Here is a 23,653-nt window from a genome sequence, read left to right on the forward strand (position 1 = left end):
GGCCCTCCAGATATTGTTGGACAACAGCTCCTACTAGCTCAGCCAGGATGGCTAATGCTTGAGGATGATGAATGCTGTAGTCCAGTAACATTGAGAGCGCCACATCTCTCCTGTGGGTGCATTCCTCCTTCCACACTAAGGCCTTCCTGTTCTGTAAACCTGCTTTCTCTGCTTTCATACTAAAAGTGGGACATCTGGTCTTCAATCACAGTCTCAGGAAGAGCACAACTTATTCCTGCATCCAATTGACTCTCAATTAGCTAATTATCCTGGTCATAGTGGTAGTTAGGTCCATGGAAAAATTAAGAACTATTCACCCCAAACATCCTTGAAAAGAAAGCCTCTGTGTTTATCAATCTTAGGCCCTATGTTTCTGCCTAGCCTGACTGTGAGGTAAATTCAAAAACCCTGAATAGGGTCTGCCAAATGATCACACTACTATTTTAATATTTTAGTATTTCGACACTGGATAGTCATTGGTATAAAACACACCCATGTAATAAAAACCACAAGATTTAATGATTATTATACAAAAAATCAGATTTTAGAATGAATGGATCCAATACTCCCAAACATTCTTATGTCAACGTAAGGCAGACATTGCACTAGTCTGTCAAATCCAATAAAATGAAGGCTTTAAATACCATTTCATATGACAACTTTCTTACACACTACTCTGCATGAAAGCATCTATGCCAATATGCAGAGTAGTGTGTGAAAATGGCATGAGTTTCTGTGTTATCATAATTATACCCTGAATTGACTCCTGCACTTGAAACCAGGTGCTGTGCCAAGTATCATCAAGTACTGTAATTCCAAAATTAGAGTTATTTTATTCTTAGGGAACCCATTCCAACACTTCACGCTCCCATCATGTAACACCAGGAAAATTAGAGGTTTGTCTGCAGACTGAAGTCGTTTATCTATAGAGGGGAGATAACTGTCCTCCCCTTTTCCAATTGTCCAGGTGTGGATATTTGTTCCCCTTTTCTTGCTCAGGATTGTTTCTGTGCGTCTCTGATACTCGAGGGACCTTTTTGCCTTCCCTATTCCAATAAATCCCTAAGAGATAAATGATTACAAAACTCTGGATTTTTTTTACCTATTTAAGGCTGTGAAATTGCACCCTCCTAATTACTATTTGACTCATCCCTAGAAGGAGACTTCTCCAGTTCCCAAAAGAACTTTCTTTCTGACTCCAAAATTTGACTCACTCCTCTAAAATTGGGAATGCGGCTCTATTCAGAGCTTAATAGATCACAATCGCCCTCATCATCATAATGTCCCTGGGGGAAATTTGAAGGAGAGACAGGGATAAAAGAAAAATCAATCTGCATTAGTGGACAAATGGTTGTTAAAAATAGCTCAGAGCTGTTTAGTGGTCAATTTGTTTGGAATATTTCTCCATATAGTCGGTCTTATCAGTTGTCCAGTTCAGAGACATTGGTTGCCTAATAAAATCAAAGACAAATAATCTGCACTTTTATTAATACTGGCTTGAGATGAGTCATACTTTGATACATTAAGCTTAATATAACGATAATTTAGAGGGCAATTCTTTGCTCTTGAGTTTTGAAAGCAAGAGATCATAGAACCCTGAACCAAATCCTATGAGGGTCTGGAGATCAATTATCCCTGGAAGAGAGACATGAACTGGCATTTACTGATTAGGATGCTCCAATGCTTTATTAATATACTGTTAAGATTTCAGCATCAAATTAAATCTCACTTCTAGAAATAAGGTATCATTGGCACCATTAGCCAGGTTGTTCGAAATCCCCTGGAAAACATCTACAAATCCAGTTTCTGGATAAGAACAATAGGCTATAAAAACCAATTACTCATTTGGGGGAACTGCAAGGAATCTTTCAGTTTTTTAAATGCTCATTCTGTCCAAGTGGTCACATGAAATCAGATTCGATTTTTGAAGCAGCTTAGGGGACCTAAGGCAATGTCTAGTTAGTATTAAAATTAGCCTGTAAAATATAAAATTGAAATAAAAATGTATATACAAACAATAAAACAGGAAACAGCCCTGATGAAGTCAATATAACAGAGAAATTTTTGATCTTGCAAAATTTAAATCACTAATAGTTTCCAGGAGTTCCAAAAAGTCTCTCAGAGGTTAAACACACAGGTTTTCATACTTGTATTTGCATGAATACTTAATACTTAACATAACCTCAGTGTTATCAATGACAGTTCTAAAAATATAATAAAAAAATCTTGTGGCATGCAATAATGAAAAAATATAAAAGCAAAGTGTAAGAAGCATACATCCCCTTAAAGACCCAAGCAAACTCTAACTCTGTGCCACCCCAAAGTTTGATGTCTTTTGATACTGTCTTTTGGCTGCCACTGCCCCTTCCCAGAAGCAACATCTTTTGAAGTTTCAGCCACGAGGGACGGGGGACATGACTGGTCACTTGGCCTAAATGGAATACATATGATCTTGCTGTTAGTAGAAAGAATTCATTTTTGGCAAGAAGCCTGGCAGTTATATGGTGTCACTTAGCCCTGGGTGGAACCTACACTCCCATGCCAACGGCTAGTTGCTATGTACTACCTGGAACTGTTTGGTCCTGCTGGTAGTTAATGTAGGAGAGACCAAAGGAGGACAACCCAGGCTTTGCTTTCCCACCAGCAGGTGACTGGCATTGTTATAGACAACAATGCCAACCATCTGCTTGGCCGATGTAGGAGGAGAACCAGTAAATAGAGATAGATAGATAGATAGATAGATAGATAGATAGATGATAGATAGATAGATAGATAGATAGATGATGATATAGATAGACACAGACACAGACACAGACACATTCTGCACTCAATTCCAAAGCACTCGTTCCAAGAATCGTGGGAAGTAGAGAAAATTGTCCTAAATGGCTTTGAGCTGCTAGAACTCCCTGCCTGCCCCTCCCTGAAAGGAGGCCGCCCTAAAGGGGGCCTAATAATAGGCATCTCCCTCAACCTACATGCTAAATTTACTCTAGTACAGGCCTTGCCTCCCTATGCCCTTACCGGGCTGATTGCGGGGGATAAGATCTCGCTCCTAGTTACAAATGTTTACTTGCCACCTGGGGGTTCTTCCCTCGAACTGGGCTCTAAATGGGGCTCGCTAGAAGAGCATTTGCTCTCATGCTATGTTAAGTTCCCTAACACCCCGGCCATTATAGGTGGCGATTTTAATGCCCGCACAGCAGCAAACTGGGACTCGCTGACCAAAGCCAAATGGTGGGTTACCCCAAACCTTGATAATTACGACCTGGAACATATCATGAGGAGAACCTCTAAAGACCACAGAGCAAATGAGGCTGGGGTACTCCTCTACCAAATGGCCATCCGTTTGAATTTGGTGCCCTTAAATGGCACATGCCTCCCTGATATTCCAGGGGATTTCACTCACCTGAGCGTTAAATCAAACAGCGTCCTCGATTACCTGTTGGTCTCTAGGGATCTACTTAAGTGTATTTCCACTTTTAAGATCGAAAATGTACAATTTAGTGATCATCTTCCCCTTGTAGCTAAGCTCTCCCTGAACTGGCAGCCGGAGGCTCATAGACATGCGACCCAGATGGTAACCAACGAATCTCTCCAAGTAAGAGGAATCAAATGGTCGGAGACCCAGGCTCAAAGGTACCAGGAATTCTTTCAAAAAGAAATCCTCGGGCCCCATTCCAACATAGGCTCTGCCTCAGACGAGCATAGCATAGTGTTGAAGCGCTTCCACCATCATACGACTGATCTTACATCCTTCTTTAGGTTACCACCCAAAAATTTAAATCGAATCGAGTATACTCACGGTGCCCCCTGGTATAATTCTCAGTGCAAACAAGCAAGACAGCGCCTCCGTGCTATATATAATGTATATAAGACCTCCGATGCATCTACTCTGCCAGCTAGTTATGCCCAAGCCAAGCAAGTCTACAAACGCACGCAGAAAACTGCCAAGCGTGAGTGGCAACATAATCGTTGGCAGGCTTTGATTACTGCTTCAAAACCACACAGATCCAGGGAATTCTGGTCTTTGATTAACAGAAGGGTGAGGAAATACCCAAGGGCAGTCATCTCTGCACCGACATGGGAAGTGTTCCTGAAGAAATGCTTCTCACAGGCAGATGCTCCCTCCGACCATCTGATGCATCTGTTCACCCACCTACCTATTTGGCCTCCCACCGATCCTGACGAAATAGCCAAGCTAATAGCTCAGCTGAAACCGGGCAAAGCCCCTGGGCCCGACCTGATCCCTGCTGAAGCCATCAAACTACACCCAAAATGGTGGGCTGGCATCTTGGCCAAAACCTTCGATGCAATCAACGCTTCCGGTCTCATCCCCAAAATATGGAAGGAGGCCATTATAGTACCAATTCATAAAAAAGGTTCTCCAACGGAGCCGGAAAACTATCGCAACATCAGCCTCCTTTCGATCATAGGGAAAATCTATGCCAGCTTTTTGCTGACTAAATTATTGAGATGGGTAGATGAGACTAACCAGATTGGCCACGAACAAGCAGGGTTCAGAACTAAACGTTCTACAACAGATCATGCAATAATTCTTTATCATCTGGCACGGAAGTACTCCTCCCCTCCCCGGGGCAACCTCTGTGCTGCCTTCTTAGATCTAAAGGCAGCCTTTGACAGCGTTCCTAGAAATATTCTTTGGGAGAAACTTGCGAAACAGGGTATTGATAGAAGACTCTTATGGCTCATAAGTCAGCTCCACGAAGGTACCCTTGCCAGAGTGAGACTTACTCCTGCGGGCGACCTCACAAATTCGATACCAATAAACAAGGGAGTGCGCCAAGGATGTATATTGGCTCCCTGCCTATTCAACCTTTTCATCAGCGACATGCGAGCATCCCTAGTTAACTCATCTCCAAGTACACACGCGCCTAGACTAGCGGATTACCGCTGCCCACTCCTTTTATATGCGGACGACGCGGTAATTCTATCTTATACACGTGTTGGACTAACCAGAGCTCTGAAGATCTTTGCCACGTATTGCCAACTCAACCAATTAACCATCAACCATGCTAAGTCCAAGATTCTGATTTTCTCCAGAAGCCGGAGATTATACAAATGGAAGCTTGGTGGAGCAAAAATAGAGCAAGTCCTAAAATTTCAATATCTAGGAGTTATTTTTCAATACAACTTGGGATGGAAAGCTCAAATTCAACACCTACTTAACAAGGCCAAAACCCTGTTATATGCGCTCCTCCGATTTTTCTTTTCGGACGGAGCTCTGCATGTCCCTTCGGCCCTAAAGGTGTTCAAGGCAAAAGTGGTTGCAGTGCTTGCTTATGCTGCCCCGCTCTGGGCCGTGATGACAGATCTTGCTCCCCTTGAGACTCTGCAAAGCCAATTCCTACGTCGGCTCCTAATGCTCCCCCTATGCGTAAGCAACGCAGCCATGCGACTAGAATTGAAGATCGCATCCTTAGAAACTTGCCTGTGGAAGCAAGTCTTCAATTACTGGTTATCATTGTGGCATAGATTACCAAACCATTACCTTGCCCAATGCTTATGGCGAGATGAATTCTCCAGCCTTTGGACTAGTAAAATTCATGCCAAACTCCTGAGCTATGGAATCTCTCCCTCAGATTCCCTAAAACTAGACCAAATCACTGCTCAAAGACTGATCCGTCAAAGACTGGATGACATCGACTTGCAGCAAAATTACACGCTGGGGGGAGGTGTCTGTTCGCCCCAGAACATTGGTATCACTTTAACTTATTGCGTTCCATCATACCTCTCCTCCCTTTCGACTGTTGCCCATAGACTGGCCTTCACCAAAGCGAGGTTCAACGTTTTCCCCTCCAATGTCCTGAGACATAGATTCTCAAAGGGCCAAGTCCCCGCCACGTGCGAATGTGATAAGGTGACGCCGGAGTCGCTCCAGCACATTATGTTCACTTGCCCCCTGTTCAATGTGCCACGGGCAAATTTGTTGGGATCAATCATACAGAAACTAGAGGGTACCCCACCAAAATTCCACCTTGCCCAAATCTTGCAGGATAAGGATTCCCACACGACCCTGAAAGTGGCTAGGTTCCTGGTCGCTGTCCTCTCCCAAAAGCGACGCCAAGGAGCGCTACAAGCTAATTAAGGCGTAGCATGCCTTTCCATCTTATAGTATTTATTGTTATAGTGGTGTTTTAGCGACTGTTTTTTCTTTTCCCCACGGCATAAGCTGTCACTTATGTGTTGTTTTTACCTGTATGGGCCTATGGCCGTAATAAATATTATCTTATCCTATCTTATCCTAATTCCAAAGCACTCAAACTGTTGATTTCTATATTCTTTGGACCTAAAAACGAAAAACAAGCTTTTTATGGTGAGCAGGTAAACTTCATATCACCTCATAACATCAACCCCAGACAAATGTAGAACGAGATTTGGATCTCAGGAGTAAGGGAAACTGTTGTTAAAAAGGCAGGGAAATGGATCTTTGAATATTTGTTACTATCTATAAAGCACAAGTGTAGCCCCCAAATCAATCAGACCCTGCATGGAATCTTAAAATGTTTCAACGCTTTCAAAAAAAAGGTTGTGTTTTTTCCCCAGTGCATAGCTCATTGTTTGCTATATAAATTTGAACTGGTTAAAAAATAAACCGGACTAATGCTTTTGCCTAGTATATATTGTTGACTAATAGCTGCAGGTGAGAGATGGTGGTGTTTAAGACAACATTAAAGTAGTAGGGTAATGATACTCACCGAATCTTCATCTTGAATCATTTGTACTAAATTATCAAGTACAGGGGAAAGATTTCTAAAAGAGGCAACAAGCAAGAGAAAAGGTGAAACCAGCAGTTTTTATTGATTATTCCATTTTAAAAACCCCTCCCACAAATAAATAAAAATCTTACTTGGATTTCATGTTGTTAAAGTTTTTTCCTAATGCCAAATGCCTTATTGATCGGTTTTTACTAAGCCAGACTATAAGGGTTGAAAGGTCAGATTCCAGGCCTGCGAGGAACCAGATGAAATGCACAGTTAAAATAGATCCCCACAAATGCATTTTGTCACAGGGGTTTCACTCTATAGTTAGAGAGTACTTTCACACCAATTTCCCTAATTAGCAAGAGCACATGCTTTGGTGGATGAAAAATGTGATCTAGTCCCTTATTTTCCTATGGAAAAGCAGTTTTGAGAAGACAATTGTGTCTAGACTAGAAAAGAACATCTGACGGAAGTATATTTCAGCATTAGGCTTTTAAGGGTTTTGTGGAAAAATGAGGTTGATTGCATACTTAATTATCCTGTTCTTCAATCCCCCCCCAACAGCCTATTATATAATGAAAGCAGACTTACTGCTCAATGCTAACTATGTTTGCTCAGCAAGTCAGTTTGCTTTCAATGGGAGTTTTGTCCAAATAAAGCAAGTCCCATCAGGTATGCAGTCTACTTGCAAGTAAATATGCATAGGATTCACACCATAAATCACCCACATTCCTTAATCCTCTGTGCAGACATATGAGCCCTTACCATTGTCTGAAATATCAAGGCTGGCGATATTATGTATTTCTGCTATGCATCCTTCTAAAACCTGGGCACCTCCTGATCTTAGCTAGAGGGGGAAAAGAAAGCATTAGATAACTTTTCACTGAGGGAGTGCCGAGAATGTGGAAAGCAGAGGTTTGCAAATAATGCAAACTATAGTACGAATAAAGCTGAAGTACCAGTACTTCATTTTTTCTGAAAGTAGCTGTTAGCATTTTGTTTTTTGCTGCCCTATTGAACAGGAATAATATCTCATGACAAAGTGTATGCTATAAAGGATGATGATGATGATGATGATGATGAAAATACAAACTACATGCAATATCCTGCTGCTCCTTTCATTAAGTTCAAAATAGCTTCCCAATTCTCCCTGATCTAGGCAGTGATCAGCTTCACATCTGCCTAACCTCTATTCTATGAAAGTATGACACGTTCTGCTCTAAAACAACCAAAGCTCTCCTGCGCTCAAGTATCAGCAATTAAAAAGATGCTCTGCAAAGGGAACATGTGTAGTGGATAGGCAGGAAGTGAGCTGCTTTGGGGTTAATAGTTGAGAGGCTGCAAGTAATAAATGATGTGTACTTACACAGTGACCAAGCTAATGGAAGCAGGAGGGGGGAAAGTTAAAATACATCAGAGCTGAGCAACTAAAATAGAAATATTTTCTGCAATAAAATCAGCAGTACATAGCAACGAAGTTTTGGAACAGAGTTAGTAAGTCAGCAGTTAGTCACAAGATAAAGCTGAAGCGGTGAGGAAAGGAAATAGTTGTTTTTTTCCTAGGCATGATGAAGCCTTGGCTCTGTTGTGTAGACTGAAAGGACCAAGCAGCCTATAAGGAAAAGCAAAGCTGATATCCTGCTTAATATTAATACATTCAGAATCAGATAAAACTAGGAAAGGTTCTCTGGCTGCTTGTTTGCTAGTAGCTGGGCTGGCACTGGGGTATTTAAAGTGGGCAGCTGAAAACTAATTGTACTACTGATAAAAACAAAACATTCACAAGTTTTCAACAGCATCAACAAGACTACTGTCATGCACAGAGGGGCTAAGCACTGGGGCCCTGCTAGCTAGGGATGATGGGAGTTGTAGTCTAAAGGAAGATGGAGAAACAAGTTTGGGAAACACTGGACTAAGATAACCTTTTTCAGTTTTGCTTACAGTGACTCTTTCTTTCAACAGCAAGGCCCTAATAATAATAATAATAATAATAATAATAATAATAGACCTTCATCTGAATTTCCTCAGTTTCAAAACAGATTGCCATTTTTGCTGCTGCTGTTCAGAAAATCACAGCATAACAGATGCATGTCTGTACAACAGGTGCACTTATACCCAAGGCCAGGCATGTTCTGTAAATGTGCAAGAAGTTTTAAAATTGGCTTAATGCTTCTTCAGCATGGCCAACACAAAAGAAACCATTATGTTTAAGGAGAACAATATAATCGTGACATTATAGATTGTAAGCATTTCCTACCTCACAGCTGCTCAGATCTAAAAACACCTCCTTCACATTTTGGTTACAAGCGAGACCCAGTAAGAGTGCTCTGAAAAATGAATTAGAATTATTATTATGGAACACTAGAATGGCAATCAAGTCACAAGAGAAATTCTTGTTGTTATTTTTTTGTATACTGTATGTGTTATTGTTGGATGCTTCTTTGAGAACTACATGGTGGAAAGCGGGATATGTTTTAAAATAAACAAACAAAATATTTACTGAAAGGCATTGGCAATGTAACTAAATGCACTGTATACACTGTATAATTAAAACATGGTTTGGAAGTGTCTCCGTAGGCCGGCACACTTCTTCTGCTCCCTCCTGTATACAGGTTGCTCCTCTATGGTTTGAATATGGTGCCTACTGGATAAGGTTTGTCTAGGACCTATTATAAAATGATAAGTTAGCAAAAGGGAAGAGGGACCACATGAGTCTGCAGTGTCCTGAATGATCTAAGCCAAGTCAATAAGTTCTAACACCTTTCAGTTAAACAGAATTAAAGTAGAACATTTATTAATTAAATACTCAAACATCAAAAATCAAGCAAATTAAACTGAACATGAAAGAACTGAGTAATTTTACTATTCATAAAACAGGAACTGTAAAGAAAACACATAACACTGCAGGGAATCAAATGCATGACTATTTATAAGCCAAAATCCGCAGAACATTTTTTCGGTCTATTTTATTCATATGAAATCAACACACCCTACTATCAACTTTCCTGCCTACTCATAAATTTACATAAGGGAGCGTCACAATGCAATTTAAAATCTTATGACAAAATTCACAGCACACTTACTTTAGCGGCTCAGGAGGAAGTTTAGTCCCTGAAAGGTTGATTTGCATCAAAGCAAGGGAACTGCTGAAAAATTGCTTGAAGGATGGGGGTACTTCCTTGCCCTTTCTGTAAAGCAATAAGCAGATAGAAGTCAACATCCCCAAACCTTTAAGATATGCTGATAAATCTGCTGTTTCCCACATAAGGCTTGTGATCATTGTTATGTATGTTTGCAATCCAAAGAGATACAATTGCTAACACTTATCAGAATGCAATAGCAGCATTAATTCATCAGCCTCAAAAGTCTACATCAACAAGCATCAACCAGCAGAAAACAAAGAGGAACCACTGGGTGGTATCCAGTGTGAGCTGGTGCTACGGAACTTCAGTTTCCTCCCCTCTACCACCAATATCTGCTCTGAAGGGTCCCCACAACCCTATGGAAATGAATTTGAGTGCATGTTGGAGCTGGAGGGGACAGGAGAGGAAGAGAGAACTCTGCTCACATAACTGCCTTGCACAAGCAGAGCTGCAGCATTGGATATGACCATCTAAAAATAAACTTATAGTAGTGCACATGTTTTATTGATACAGGCACCCCTCCCATTTACACACATTCAATATGTGCGCAACTGTGTGCACATGTAACACGCCGAACCCAGAAGTGACCCATGAATGTCACAGAAAGGGGCAGAACAGGGAGGGTGGAATAGAGTATTTGCAGGCTTTTTCAACGGCATTTCAAATATATACAATTTCACTTAAACATGCCGTGGCTTAGAATGTAACCCCCACATAAATGGAAAGTTGCATGTACAGAGAAGCTAGCAGCAAAACAGAGATGAAGTAAGAAAACTGCTTTGGTCTTGGATCTCATAAGAGGAGTAGGAAAGAACCAACACCCAGCTGTTTCACTTTTTCTTTGCCCAGCTCTACCATAAGACACTTACAGTAAATGACCCCTTTTCAAGTATAGTTAGCGTGGCAGAGGTAAGAGACAACCGTAACATGTACAAGAGGTATTTTACAAATGACTTTTCATACACAGTTATCACATGATATACAGAAATCATTGCACGTGGCATACACCTCCCCAAATCACCACAGAGTCACACCATCAGCAAGATTCTTTTTTATTCCTTTTTCATCCTCTAGTTTCCCGCCTTATTTACCTACACTGCCATTTAATCCAGTTTCACAGTGCATACAACCTAAATGCTTTCGTTTACAAGTGCTGGTAGTATCATTTCACCAGATAGAGTGTTTTTACAGCTCTAAGATTGGGGGGGGGGGGAGTTTCATGATACAGTATCTAATTCACACAAATAACGATAAATGCTGACCTGTGAGAAAAAACTGTTCTGGATAAGTTGAGGATGGCAAGATGCTGAAGGCAGCCATGGAGAAGTGCTCCACACATCTAAATCGTGAATAAGAAGATAGTAATTTTACACATAAGCCAATATGAAACAGAAAAACTGGACTTCTCTTTAGTAAATTATTACCATGTCTAATGCACACTCTGTGTTGGATAAATCCAGATGAACAATCGCGTTTGGCTGGGCCAAAAAATTATACAGGAACTATAAGGGAGAGACAGAAAGAGGAATTTTAAAAAATAAGCTTCAGTTTTCTTCTGGTATTCATATCCACTTCTCTGATCTTGAAGGTAACTGCTGCCCTGACAAATATTCATATTTCACCCTTATGATACCATAACATTCTGGTCCTTAAATACCAAATACCTCATAAGTACTAAGAAAAAAATACTGCCTACATAAGATCAAATAGTAGCCTTGACACGTGCATGCCTCAGTTTTAAATAATCAATTAACTACTCAGTTTCAAGGAACCATTATTTTTAATTACAAAGTAGATTAGAATACCAGCCACCTTTCAGCCAAATAATGCAAAACAATTTTAGTGAAACTCTCACACAAAGACAGCTATTAAATTGCAACTGGATCTAGTAAGTCAGCTGCATCCTCCACCCAGAATTAATTCCCACAAGGCATTTCAGAAATAATTTCATAGACTGAAAATCTGAGAGGTTTATATATACATGTATACATGAATAACCATTCTCATAAAAAGGGGGGGGCTGACATGGGCCATGTTATTTGTCAAGGTGTGGCAGTTCACAGAAACAAGCAGCTAAATTAAGAGCCACTTTCTTCTTTTGCTGAGGGCTGCAAATCCCTATAAGGACACCACATTGGCTACTCCCTGCATAGAACCTATGCTTGGGGTGGAAGAAGGCAAAATCGCATTCACCCCACCCACTGGTGTGGCTACCCTGCTTTTCGGCCCACAGGGCAGCCACTGGATTCTAGACTAGGGCCAAAGCAAACCAAATTCAAACTGCGCCACAATTTGGAGAGAGCAAGCTCTGCCCTCAAATGCAGTTTCATTCACTTTTCCTGATGTTTCTTGAGGCAGGGTTAAAGAGAGGACAAACTGAGGAAGCCAAAACCTTCCTTCCACTTCTAGCCTTTCTGACACAGCAGTATCTGCACTCAGCTGAAAGGGATTCAAGTACGCCTCACTTCCCCTCCATCTTACAATGAGAAGTACCGTATTTTTCCGTTTATAAGACTAGGTTTCCCCCCCTAAAAAATAAAGTAAAAAATTAGGGGGTGTCTTATACATGGAGCCGTCTTAAATCTCAGTCCCCCAAAATATAGACACGTCTTATACATGGGGGCATCTTATAGATGGAAAAATATGGGATATTGCTGGTATTGAACAAAACTAGTGTTTTCCCCTGGCAAGAGGCAAGGGGGTGCCGAATTTTGAAACTGCACAGGGTGCCGGTGATTATTTTTTAAATGATTTCATACATTTCAATAGTTTTACAGTCATTTTAACATTTCAAAACTCGACTTCCTTCCTCCTCTTTCTGCGGTTCCTTAAATTTATTTTTATCATTTCCTGCAAATTCTAACTTAACTTATTATTTCATTCATCTACTTTAATTAAATACTCTTACAAAACTGCAGTTTATTACAATAACCATGCCAATGTCCTTATCTGTTTACAATTTCCATTCTTTTATAAAAAGTTCATTATCTTGATTTCTTATTTTTCCGGCAAGTTTAGCCATTTCTGCATAGTACATAAATTTTTGTATCCATTCTTCTTCTTTCGTTGGAGGTGCCACTAAAATTTGAGAACGTAAGATCCACCACTGGTGAAATAAAGCATGATATCTGGTTCAGACGTGATGCTAAACCAAGGGTTCTCTTGCTCATGGAAGAACAAAGCCAAAGTGATCTGCTCATTCATGGTAAGCCATTTACTATGGTTTACTATGATAGGTGAACCAGCCCATATTATCTTCCACAACAACCTGAGCCATAGGTTAGGTGCTTGCTATGTTGCTTTCTTCACAGGTTAAGGAAAATAATGGAAGATGGCTGACAACCTCAGGGGATTATTCCTTTAGTCCCTATAGATTGTTATGCAGATCTAGGATCGGAACTAACAGGTGGTTCAGATGACACATTTGATTGGCAAACTGTCTAAAATTAGGCAACTTGGGAAAATGAATGTGCTTTCTACTATTTCCAATTCTCTTGCGATGCTGCCTTCACTGGTATTTACTTCACTGATTGCTTTAACACAACAGATTTGTTTAGGAAGTAGAAAAAAGTAGCACCTACTGAAAGATCATCACCCCGAAGAACGTTCCCTGAGAGATCAAGGTGGGTCAGCGTGGTAGCTAAGAGCTGGTTGGCACTCAGTGATTGAGAAAGGCTGTTTACCCCTGCAACAAAATGGTCAACATTTGCCTTTGTCGTGCTCAGTAAAGTATTAACATACACTTTGCAAATATACAGTTTCTATGAAACATTTAATGATTTCCTGTTCTGCACCTCATCAAAAGAACATGAACAGCAATGAATATTTAAGATAACAGCACTGCTGGTGAGACTGTGCTTCCCACATGCTGATCATATTCAGTGGAAGCTTGGTACATATAGAAGATGAAAAAAAAACAAGTCATGCAAAAGTCTGTGGGAGGCTGATCTCAGAAAATAAACATTTCCTTTCTTAAGGTCATAAATGTGGCAGCTATATGGAATTGTTACAGTCCTGTTGAAATAGGATCAACCATTTCACAAAGAAAGAAAAGAGCGATAGGTACTGTGCAGGCTACCAAAGGTCTCCAGTCTGTATTCAACAGGCTTATAGGCTAAATGAAATGTTTTTAAAAGGTAGCATGGGAAGGAGTTAGATGGGAATGAACTGGCAGTACAGAGGAAGTCAAGCTTCAGTGATCCAGGGAAGATTCTGCAGAAGAATTAAGTTTTCAGAATCTGATAAGAGATGAAGGCTGCTTCAAGTTAGAGGCAGCCGGGGGCGGGGGGCATTAGGAAGATTGGAATAAAAATGAAACATCACAGCACGCAATGCTATAATTTATTAAGAAAAGCATTAAAAAAAACACAACCCTCTTAATTGCTGTGCTCCAAAAAGCAGATCTAGGACAACCAACAATGAAGCTGCAAGGTTTAAACCAAACATGCATTGCAATTAACCATGAAAAGGAGCACAAATAAGGAACTCAAGAGCAAGCATGCATGTGCTTGAAAAGTGTGTGGAGGGCCAGGCTAAGGGAGAAGAAACCCACTTCGGTATTCTCCTGGGATGAATTTACAGGTGATAAGCACAACCAGTTTCTGCATCTAATCTTTAATTGTAATAAAATTCAGCCTTTAGGCTTCCGATTAAATTTCCCAACCATGGCTAAAGCAATGAAGTGTTGTCCTTAAGCCAAGCGAATGTTTTAGAAGATAAGCTAGGCAGAAAGCCACAAAGCTTTAAGAGACAAGATTGAAGGGGCTTTTTAGAGACACACACAGAGAGAGGGGAAATCACGGGTTTTTGTAAGAGGAGGATCTCACATACAGAGACAGACATAAGAGCTCAAAAGAATTTGTTTTTGTTAGGAGTGCTATTTGAGTTTGCTTGCATCTTTGTAAGAACACTGAAGGGCTGACCTAGTATAGTGATTATAGTTTAAGGTGTGGTGCTTGGAAGCTTCCTGTACCTGATTCTAAACAGAACGTGCAGAAAGAAATCCTTGAAAACGGCAAACACAACATTGACTAAGGTTTCCTGTGCAACTGCAGTTCCTTCATCTGCCTTGACCTGCCATTGAGACACATCCTCCACTTTTCTCCACCTGCACCACCCTTTTAAGCAGAGGTTGGGTGGCCATCTGCCATGGATGCTTTAGTTGGGATTCCTGCATTGCAGGGGGCTGGACTAGCGGACCCTTGAGGTCCCTTCCAACTCTACAGTTCTATTATTCTACTTGCCATGCAAATCATACACTGTGCTGAGCAAACTCACTGCAACTCTACCTGTGTATTTCTGCAGTGCTTGTGATGGCAACTGCTACTGAACTGGAGCTCAATTAATCCTGATGGTCTAGATTACAACATCCAAAGGGGCAACAGCTCATAGTGTGTTGCAAAACATTTCCGGCTCTATTTTGCCTGCCTGATCATGAAAGAAAAGTTCTGAACTGGAGAAAGCACTCAGATAACAGAAGGGAAAACAAAAGCTAATGTGTCATAATGACTTGTACATTTAATTGAACATACCTTTAGGCGATAATGAGGTTTTTGATAGATTTAATTGTGTCAGCCCCTTTGGTAGTTTGGCAAACTGAATACTTAGTGAGGACACACCTGCAGAAGAACGAAAGACAAAAAAGACTCACACTAGAAATGGGGAGGTGCTTACATCGTAAATATTTATGTTTCAATATTGACGTACAGTGTGGTCCAGTTGACACAACAGTATGTCTGGACCTCAAAAGCTAGGTTCAAAGCACTGCACATACAGTAATGCATAGTGTCAGGGAACTGACATCGGAGCAGAGGAGAGAGGGGGTGCTTCCCGACTCTGCAGGAGAAGGAACTAGTAAGGGTAGAGAGAGAACGTCATCTGGGGAAGAATGTCCAGGGGACACCAGGAAGGAGGAAGAGAGGGAAAGCATCTTGGAGGAGAGGCTCCGAGACTCTGGCACTGAAGGCAGTGAAGAGAGTGGAGGGCCGCCCCTGGGCACGCCCACTCTGCGCAGAAGGGTTTCGCGCAGAGAGGGGAGGCGGAGAGTAACGGTCAAGGAGCTTCTATGCTGGAGGAAATTTAGAAAACGCCCACTCACGGATTCGTCGAGCGACTGAGCAGCAGCAGCACCCAAGCTGCTCAGTCAGGGAAGACACACCACAATCCTAAGCAGTTTGGAACAGCTAGAAGGTTACACACAAGCAACCCCTATTCCCGTGACACATAGTTTGGCTTCTGGCAAGTTGTTTTTACAAAATGGAACAGACTTCTATTTTGCATGGCTACTATAAGGCTAAGTGGAGAAAGAAGGGAAGTGCCTTGCACATCCACAGACAAAAGGTATATAATGATGCCTTAGCCATTAATTACGATACACCTACGCTTCACTGTAATTATCAGAATAATCACTTTCCTCCCCTAAGGCTACCCTGGGAGCTGTAGTTTGGGATGGGCTAAAGGTTTGCAACAAAACATTCTGCACACTGACTAGAATCTTCAAAATTATTTGGGGTGAAACCATAAAAAAGTTAGGTAAAGGTAAAGGTACCCCTGACCGTTAAAAAAAGTTAAACTGATACAAATATGATGGATTTGTACTGCAGATATACCATCAAGAAATGACCCTAAGTGCACTTACTGGGAATACATTAACGGTAAAAATAAAATACATTTCGGCGTCTCTTTTATCCCAGAGGAGAAGATCAGAGCAATTTCCTATATTAAATGAGTATTTTTAACAAAAAGAGTGCACGCTAATATGTATGTGGAATATGTGAGAAAGTTAATGAGAATTCCTACCCTTTGATAATGTGCAAACGAGGTTTTAAATATTTAGATTTAAGGAAGGAACAGGAAACCAGATGATGGGCAAGTATCCAAGCCCACCAAATTACTTAACTGACACTTCCTAGAACTGGAACTGAATCCCTGGGATTGAAACATGATTCAGTGTTATGCGGAACAGTGATAAGCTTATCATTCATTATTTCTGTCCTGACTGGCTGCTCTAGATGCTTACTATACCAATGACAGAAAGGACCTCCTCTTTCGCCCAAATTGTATGAAATGCTAATATTTAAGCTCATATTACCAGATACAAATGTATTATTTACTCAAAACAGTAACACTTCTCCCTAGGGTGAATATTATGGTAATTCTAAAGACTTTGAAAAATACAACATTTGTGGCCTATTAATTCCTACCTCAGTTCCAAACTAATTACCCGCTATTGTTTTTTACTTAAATGCCAGCAATTTTTGTGAAATCAGAACAAAGCTAGGCTTAATTAAATTTATGACCACTATAACTACTAAACATGACTTGCAGTTTAAAGGGACAGTGACTAGATCTTCAGACATTTGTGAACAAAGGGTATTTACGAAGCAATGACATCCGACAAAATGTTGTATTGTTCAGACAAAAGCTGAATGAAACCACACTAATCCTCTTATTGGGTGTGTATTAGGAATGGAGAAAATTTAAGTGCTACAGTACCTCTGTCCTCCAGGGGGTTGCCAGCAAGGTTAATTGTATGAAGTCCTGAGTTGGGATTATGGGATAGGGCATTGGCCAGTTTCTGTGCAAAATCTCTTTAAGAAAAACAACAACCACAAAACAGAGGATTATATTAAGGCTTGCAAAGTTGCATCACACCATATTTAAAAGCTTAATATGAAATGACTACTTAAAAAGAATGAGCATAGAATTAGGGAAGCTGTGTACAACACTGCCACTATGTACCAATTCTCTTTTACATTAAGGGTGGCTTTGCCTATACACTGGGTTATGCATTAGGCTTAGCTTCTGCGTGTAGCGCTTAACTAGCCATGCAAAGGCACAAGCATGCAAGGGAAGGAAAGATGCCATATTTATTGGACAATGTAATACACATTAGTGGGCTTACTAAAAAAAAAAAGATGTGGTATTTCTTTTTGCATATCTGCCTCTATGAGAGAAAAATTACATAATACAGTAAGAGAATTTGTGCAAAGTTACTCTAAGTCATACCTATTCTCACAAAGCAACAATTTTCTAGGTCTGGGTGGTTTCTCCTGCAAACCCTAAATATTTATTTTGAAGCATCACATATCTTATTTACACTCCTATCATGCACTGCAGTGTTAGGTAGGTAAGAGGTGCAATTTTGTACATTTTAGCAATTCTAGGTATGCCTACTAAGAAGCAGGCCCCACAGAGTTCAGTAGGACTTATTCTCAGGTAAGTGTGTATCGGACTGCAATTTCAAACTCAAAGCAATATCGGGATTTGCTAAATACTTATGCTATTTAAAGAAAAAATGGACTTACGTTCTAAGACCTGCATTCTCCAGTACTAGCTCTTCCAGTCTGTTAGATCTGCTCACCACTCTTAGGATCTGCTCACAAACATCAGCAGACTGTCAAAGACAACAATGGTGTAATATGATATATCAATGAAAACAAGTCAGTATGAGAATGCAGCAAATAACAACCTGCCTTCATACCCAAAGCAAGTGCCTGAAACTATTTTAATGTGGTTGGGCTCCACAGAGGGGCTCTAATGTTCTCTTAAGTGAATCACCACATACAAAATGTCCACATCAAAGCCAGAAGCCCACAGAAAGGCATGGATTGGTGGACATTTCAGGTGTGAATACGCATACCATGTAGAAAATAGAAAATAATTGGTTTTACTGAGCCTATGGTTAACAACTGGAAGCTGGAAACTTAACTGTCATTGCAACTCTAAGAGATATGACAATATTTTTTGCCAACTGTTCTTTACTAGATTTTTTTGTCCCTTCAAGGAAAATACTAAAGGGGTCTCCAAGGTTCAAGGAAACCTCCTCTTAAAAAGATAAATATGTGTTAGCTAAGCCCTAGAATCATGAAGTGACAGATTTAAAAGGAAATTTCTGAGTTGGGTGTGATTGGTGAATTCAGTGGGCCTTTATCCATTCTGCCACATCAACACTGGACCTGCTTTCATGATTAGCCATGCAGACTTTTAAAACTAATGTGAAAGTGAACTGAAGACTGGAAAAATGAGAAACCAAAATTGGCAGATTCGTCCATTGCTAAGCTCTCACAAATGATTTCAAATTAGATTATATATATTTTTAGTGCATTGACTTTGCAAATTTCAAATAAGAAAGGTAACTTTCACTCAAAAGGGTTGCTTAACTTATAGATTGTTTAGGGGGGAAACCCATGTCCCTCTTCATCACCTGAAACAACTTGAGGCATCTAAGATGTTTCAGGATGAACCAGGAGATTCATGGCATAACCAGGTTATGGTGGCTCAACTCCCTCAATCCTTGGCTCAGCAAGGACCCAGCTGGCTGATCTGAGCCTGTTGGATGTTAAGCCCTGAAAAAGGGCATTTCCCCTTTGCTCAGCCAGATGCTAAACAGAATAACTATACATTGGTTTGCCTTACACTGCTTACTTTATGCCAGCTTCTTGTGTATAGGATTTCTCCTTCCATCAGTGTTCGAAAGTGAACTTTGCATATTTAATTTCACTACATTCTACTGCATGCAGAAATAAAGCAAAACATTTACAGCTGCAAATCCCTCTTTTCATTTGGATAGCCACACCTTCATACATTCCACAACACTAGTTATTTTATATGAACCAGATAGTCACCCTTCACCCTAATACTTACTAACTTTAGATCCTTGGAGGAAAGCTTTGTAAACCACTGGTTGTATTCCAGGGCAGCAACTATTGGTATTAAATCCCTAGGGGGGAAAGTACCACATATTGAGAAAAATGAAAATTATAAGCAATGCATGAGAGCAATCAACTTGGTAAAATGTTTTATCTTTATGAGAAGCTGCAATTGTCAGGTTTACAGGCTACGTTCACATGCAGAAAGGATTGACCCTTGATAGGCTAGTAAAAAGGTTGGAAGTCTTTGTCCAGTACCAGAATATGTATTGCAAACATTCTATTTTAGTAAATATTATATTCTCTCTTTTTAGCAATACTTACTGATTATGTAAGCTTGTTTTTGGAATATGCATCATACCTGCTCTTTTGTTTGTTTGTGTGTGTGTGTGTGTGTGTGTGTGTGTGTGTGTGTGTGTGATGTTTTAGTATTTCAAGCCAAAGTACCTGAAACGTGCAATAATTACAATTTTAGAGAGCTTTGTAAATGTGTAGATCTGTAATAAAAAGTAGGTGGTAAGAGGGAATGCAAACAATTCTGTTTAGTCTGGTTTTTCAGACTGGGCATATTAGATTGGGCATTTTATATTCATTAAAAAGTGAGCACCTGTTTAGAATGCGGTTTCAGCTACTGAATTGCATTTGGTTTTTTATCAGCTTGTGTCACATTTAATCAGTGTAGTAATCATAATTGAGTGCTAAAGGCTTTTAGGCAGCTAGATGATTTAACATAATCCTATGACTGAATGAATCCAACAAGCATCTCTTCCAGTCACCTTTTACTCTAAAGATACTGCTGCCTTGTGAAAAGATAATAAAACTTTCCACACGGCCTCTCCTCTAATTGTAAAGGATTTTAAAAGTAAAACCCTAAGATGAAATTCATTCCTTTAATCCTAGACTCCTTAATTTGATATGCTGTCCCTCTGTCAGCTTCTCCATTAAATTAATACCAACAAAGGCATGCTGTTAGATGCTTCCATACTAACTACGGCAAAATCGTATTAAGTGTTACCGCAGCTTTTAGTATGGTAGCTCAAAATAGATATTTAACATTCCTGATCCATACAATAGGACCTTAAAGTTCTAGTTCTCTATAAAGCAATTACTCTGAAAGAAAACGATTTGTACTAAAACTGGCCTGTTTTAAGAGTAAATTTTCACCTATTTTCTTCCTGATATTTTACTCTCAATCTTTTTATCTGATACAGATGTTTTTATGTATACAACATCTCCTCTAAATGTCTAGCCCAAACCTGTACATGTCTACTCAGAAGTAAGTGTCCAGTGTGTTCAGTGGTGCTTACTCCCATGTAAGTCTGCATATGTTTTGGCTGTAATCCTATGGTTACTTCAGATTGAACACATGTAGGAGGTTTCGTTGTTGTTTTGGTCTATGCCCTACGTAAAACAACGGTTCAGTGTTGTGCCTATTAACAACATTATGTGCTATAAAATACAGAATGTATAGGGTTCCTGGCTCCTTCGGGAGGGAGGGCAGGATATCAAACTATAAACTTATTTATAAATAAATAAATAAATAAGTTTCAAATAGGAAATAAGGTTTATTTTGTATTGGCTTACACTAAAAGCTAAAACTAAACATGTGAGAAAGGTATACATTAGCTCACTTCAGATGTGACAGTGAATGGCCATTGTGAACAGGATTTGGGCTCATGCAGTCTCTCCTTGCCTTCAATACCTCCCTCCCTGGTTTGAACAAATTGTAGCTTTGCTGTGTTTCCCGCCACCCCAATCAGGCAAATTATGGTTTGTGCATAATGAGATGACAAAGGGTCATGAGCACCCTCAGCCAGTATGAACTGGTGTCTGATCATGGCCACTATGACTAGAATCCAAAGAGCTGCCTTAGGTATGCCTAAAGATTTTCCCAGTGAGACTTCCTTGAGTGTGCCGCGTGCTGACAACAGGCTGACATACAGTTTTAAACCCCCCACAAAGCTAACTTTGCACGCATGGCTAACTTGTGAAAAGATTTCTGCACCACAGTCCTGAATTGCATGATATTCTTCCAGTTTGCAATTATTTCCTAGGCACTGAAATGCTGACCAGACGTACAACATCAAACACCATATACATTTTTTTTATCATAATCTAATGCCAGTATCCTAACTGTGCCACAGATACAGACATATTAACTGCCCCAAGAACAAATAAACAGTAGCCTGCAGTCTGAACATAAGAACAGCTTTCTGGAGCAGGCCAATGGACCATTTAGACCAGCAGCCAACTCGCTGCCTAAGGGAAGCCTGCACACAAGACCTGACAACTCCTTCTGTGGTTTCCATCAACTGGTATTCAGAAGTGAGCTGCCTCCAGCCAGGGAGGCAGGGCATAGCCACTGAGCTGCAGGGAGCACCATGTGGGTGTGTTTTCTGTGGTAGTGAATTTCACCCTTTAAGTACAAGCAAGTAAGTGGGAGCATAGCAGCAGTTGCATCATCTCAAACACTGCAGATGATTATAGTAAGGTTACCAGATTTTTTTCAATGAATCCGGGGACACTTTTCAACTTCCTACTAAATAGATGGATTTGGTCAGGGGACTGATTTGTAAATCCGGGGACTGTCCCCGGGAAACGGGGACGTCTGGTAACCTTATAGAGGCATCACAGCAAGCTCACAATGTCACCACTAGACCCAAGCATTGCTCTACATTTCAACAGTATGCTGAAAAAGTAAGGTTTACAGATGCATGCAATACTGAGTGCTGTGAAAGTAGCATGGCATATTGCTTTCGATCATGAACAGTTTTTGGAATGTCTCGGGTGCTTACCTGTGGTCGAGATGACTAAAATCTTGTAAATTCAGCTCCCTGGTATCTTGAGTCAGATAAATTGTATCAACATCCTGGTTGGGGGAAAAAGCACAACGAAATATATTTTACAGCCGGGATGGTAGAAAGGTTTGGGTTCGGTTAGGGCTTTTATAAAATAAAATAAATAAAACCCCTCTGCCTTTGCACAGCTAGGTGAAAATAAAACTCTGCCAATGAGATGTCTGTACTTACCCACTGAACTTCTTCCCTATACGGAAAACCAAGCCAGTCACAAACACACGCATACATTTGAGAAAAACCTCCTAGAAACAAAAGAAGCAACACAAACCATTTGTCTCCTTTGGGAATTGGTACTTCAAGCTGATGCACATATCTTAAAGACTTGGTATATTTTCCTCTCCTCTGAGCACAAACATGCTGCAGGCACAATATGAAGCTAGCTGAGTCTAGACCACGTTGCCTGTAATGTACAGCAGGGCACAATGACGTACAAAAATAGCACCTTCCCAAGCCAGTCGCAACGGCACTCTACTCTAACTATACCTTAGAGCTAATTATACCTTTACCAAAAAGCCAAGCCTCTCCTAGAAATAGAATTAAGCCTACCATAAATAGAATACTGTTTCCCAGCACTGGCGATTATACTTTTGTACATTTCAGTCTAAAAAAAACAGGCACACTCACCACATGGTCCTAACTCTGCCACGGTTTGGCTGTCCCACAATGTCTGGAGATTAGCCAGTCTTTCTGGCGGCTCCATAATTACTTTTTTCATTATCCTTCTGCATGCAAGAGGAAAATGCACATCTGAATTAGAACACAGGTGAAAATGTAGCCTACCCATATTTGGGTGGAATTCAATGTATGTAGTGCTAAGGAGATTGTTCTGCCAGTGCAAGCATTTCCATGTGTTGCTCTGGATTCTGCTAACATAACCAAGTAGCTGAATTCAGCCTTCTATAAATTTAAAACATTTCTACGCCATCCTCCATAATAATTACAACTATATAAATAATAAGTTAATTAAAACCTGATACAATAAACCACAATTATTGAGGCACATGATTGATTACATGTTTTAATGTGTTTCATTGTTTTTATATTTTTTTAACAGTTTTTAAACCTCACACACAGAGAGACACACACACGCACAGAGAGATGTGTAAATGCCCTGGTCTCCTCTGGGAGGAAGGGTGGGTAAATAAAACAAATAACCATAATAAAATACAACAGACGACAAAGCAGACTGAGGGATTATGCAAATTCAAACACTTGGGTACATAAAAACATCTTAACTCGGTACTGAAAAGATTGCAAAATAGAAAGCAGGCATACTCCTT

At 40.3% G+C, this 23,653-nt stretch overlaps 1 protein-coding gene across 2 annotated transcripts in view; it reads right to left on the reverse strand.

The window, feature by feature from the left end:
* The window catches only part of CARMIL1 (capping protein regulator and myosin 1 linker 1), a 135,162-nt gene that overhangs the window by 47,667 nt on the left and 63,842 nt on the right, over nucleotides 1-23,653 (reverse strand). For both annotated transcript variants that reach the window (XM_028737553.2, XM_077933226.1), the window contains 15 exons: nucleotides 22,998-23,095; nucleotides 22,545-22,615; nucleotides 22,311-22,384; nucleotides 19,511-19,586; nucleotides 18,172-18,260; nucleotides 17,360-17,454; nucleotides 15,397-15,483; nucleotides 13,447-13,550; nucleotides 11,290-11,367; nucleotides 11,128-11,204; nucleotides 9,806-9,910; nucleotides 8,980-9,049; nucleotides 7,488-7,569; nucleotides 6,869-6,968; nucleotides 6,717-6,771 (listed from right to left, as the gene is read on the reverse strand). In XM_028737553.2, coding sequence (XP_028593386.2) covers nucleotides 6,717-6,771; nucleotides 6,869-6,968; nucleotides 7,488-7,569; nucleotides 8,980-9,049; nucleotides 9,806-9,910; nucleotides 11,128-11,204; nucleotides 11,290-11,367; nucleotides 13,447-13,550; nucleotides 15,397-15,483; nucleotides 17,360-17,454; nucleotides 18,172-18,260; nucleotides 19,511-19,586; nucleotides 22,311-22,384; nucleotides 22,545-22,615; nucleotides 22,998-23,095 — 1,261 coding nt within the window. The remainder of the gene's footprint in view (nucleotides 1-6,716; nucleotides 6,772-6,868; nucleotides 6,969-7,487; nucleotides 7,570-8,979; nucleotides 9,050-9,805; nucleotides 9,911-11,127; nucleotides 11,205-11,289; nucleotides 11,368-13,446; nucleotides 13,551-15,396; nucleotides 15,484-17,359; nucleotides 17,455-18,171; nucleotides 18,261-19,510; nucleotides 19,587-22,310; nucleotides 22,385-22,544; nucleotides 22,616-22,997; nucleotides 23,096-23,653) is intronic.

Source organism: Podarcis muralis, chromosome 8 (genome assembly GCF_964188315.1).
Source record: "Podarcis muralis chromosome 8, rPodMur119.hap1.1, whole genome shotgun sequence".
Taxonomy (NCBI): domain Eukaryota; kingdom Metazoa; phylum Chordata; class Lepidosauria; order Squamata; family Lacertidae; genus Podarcis; species Podarcis muralis.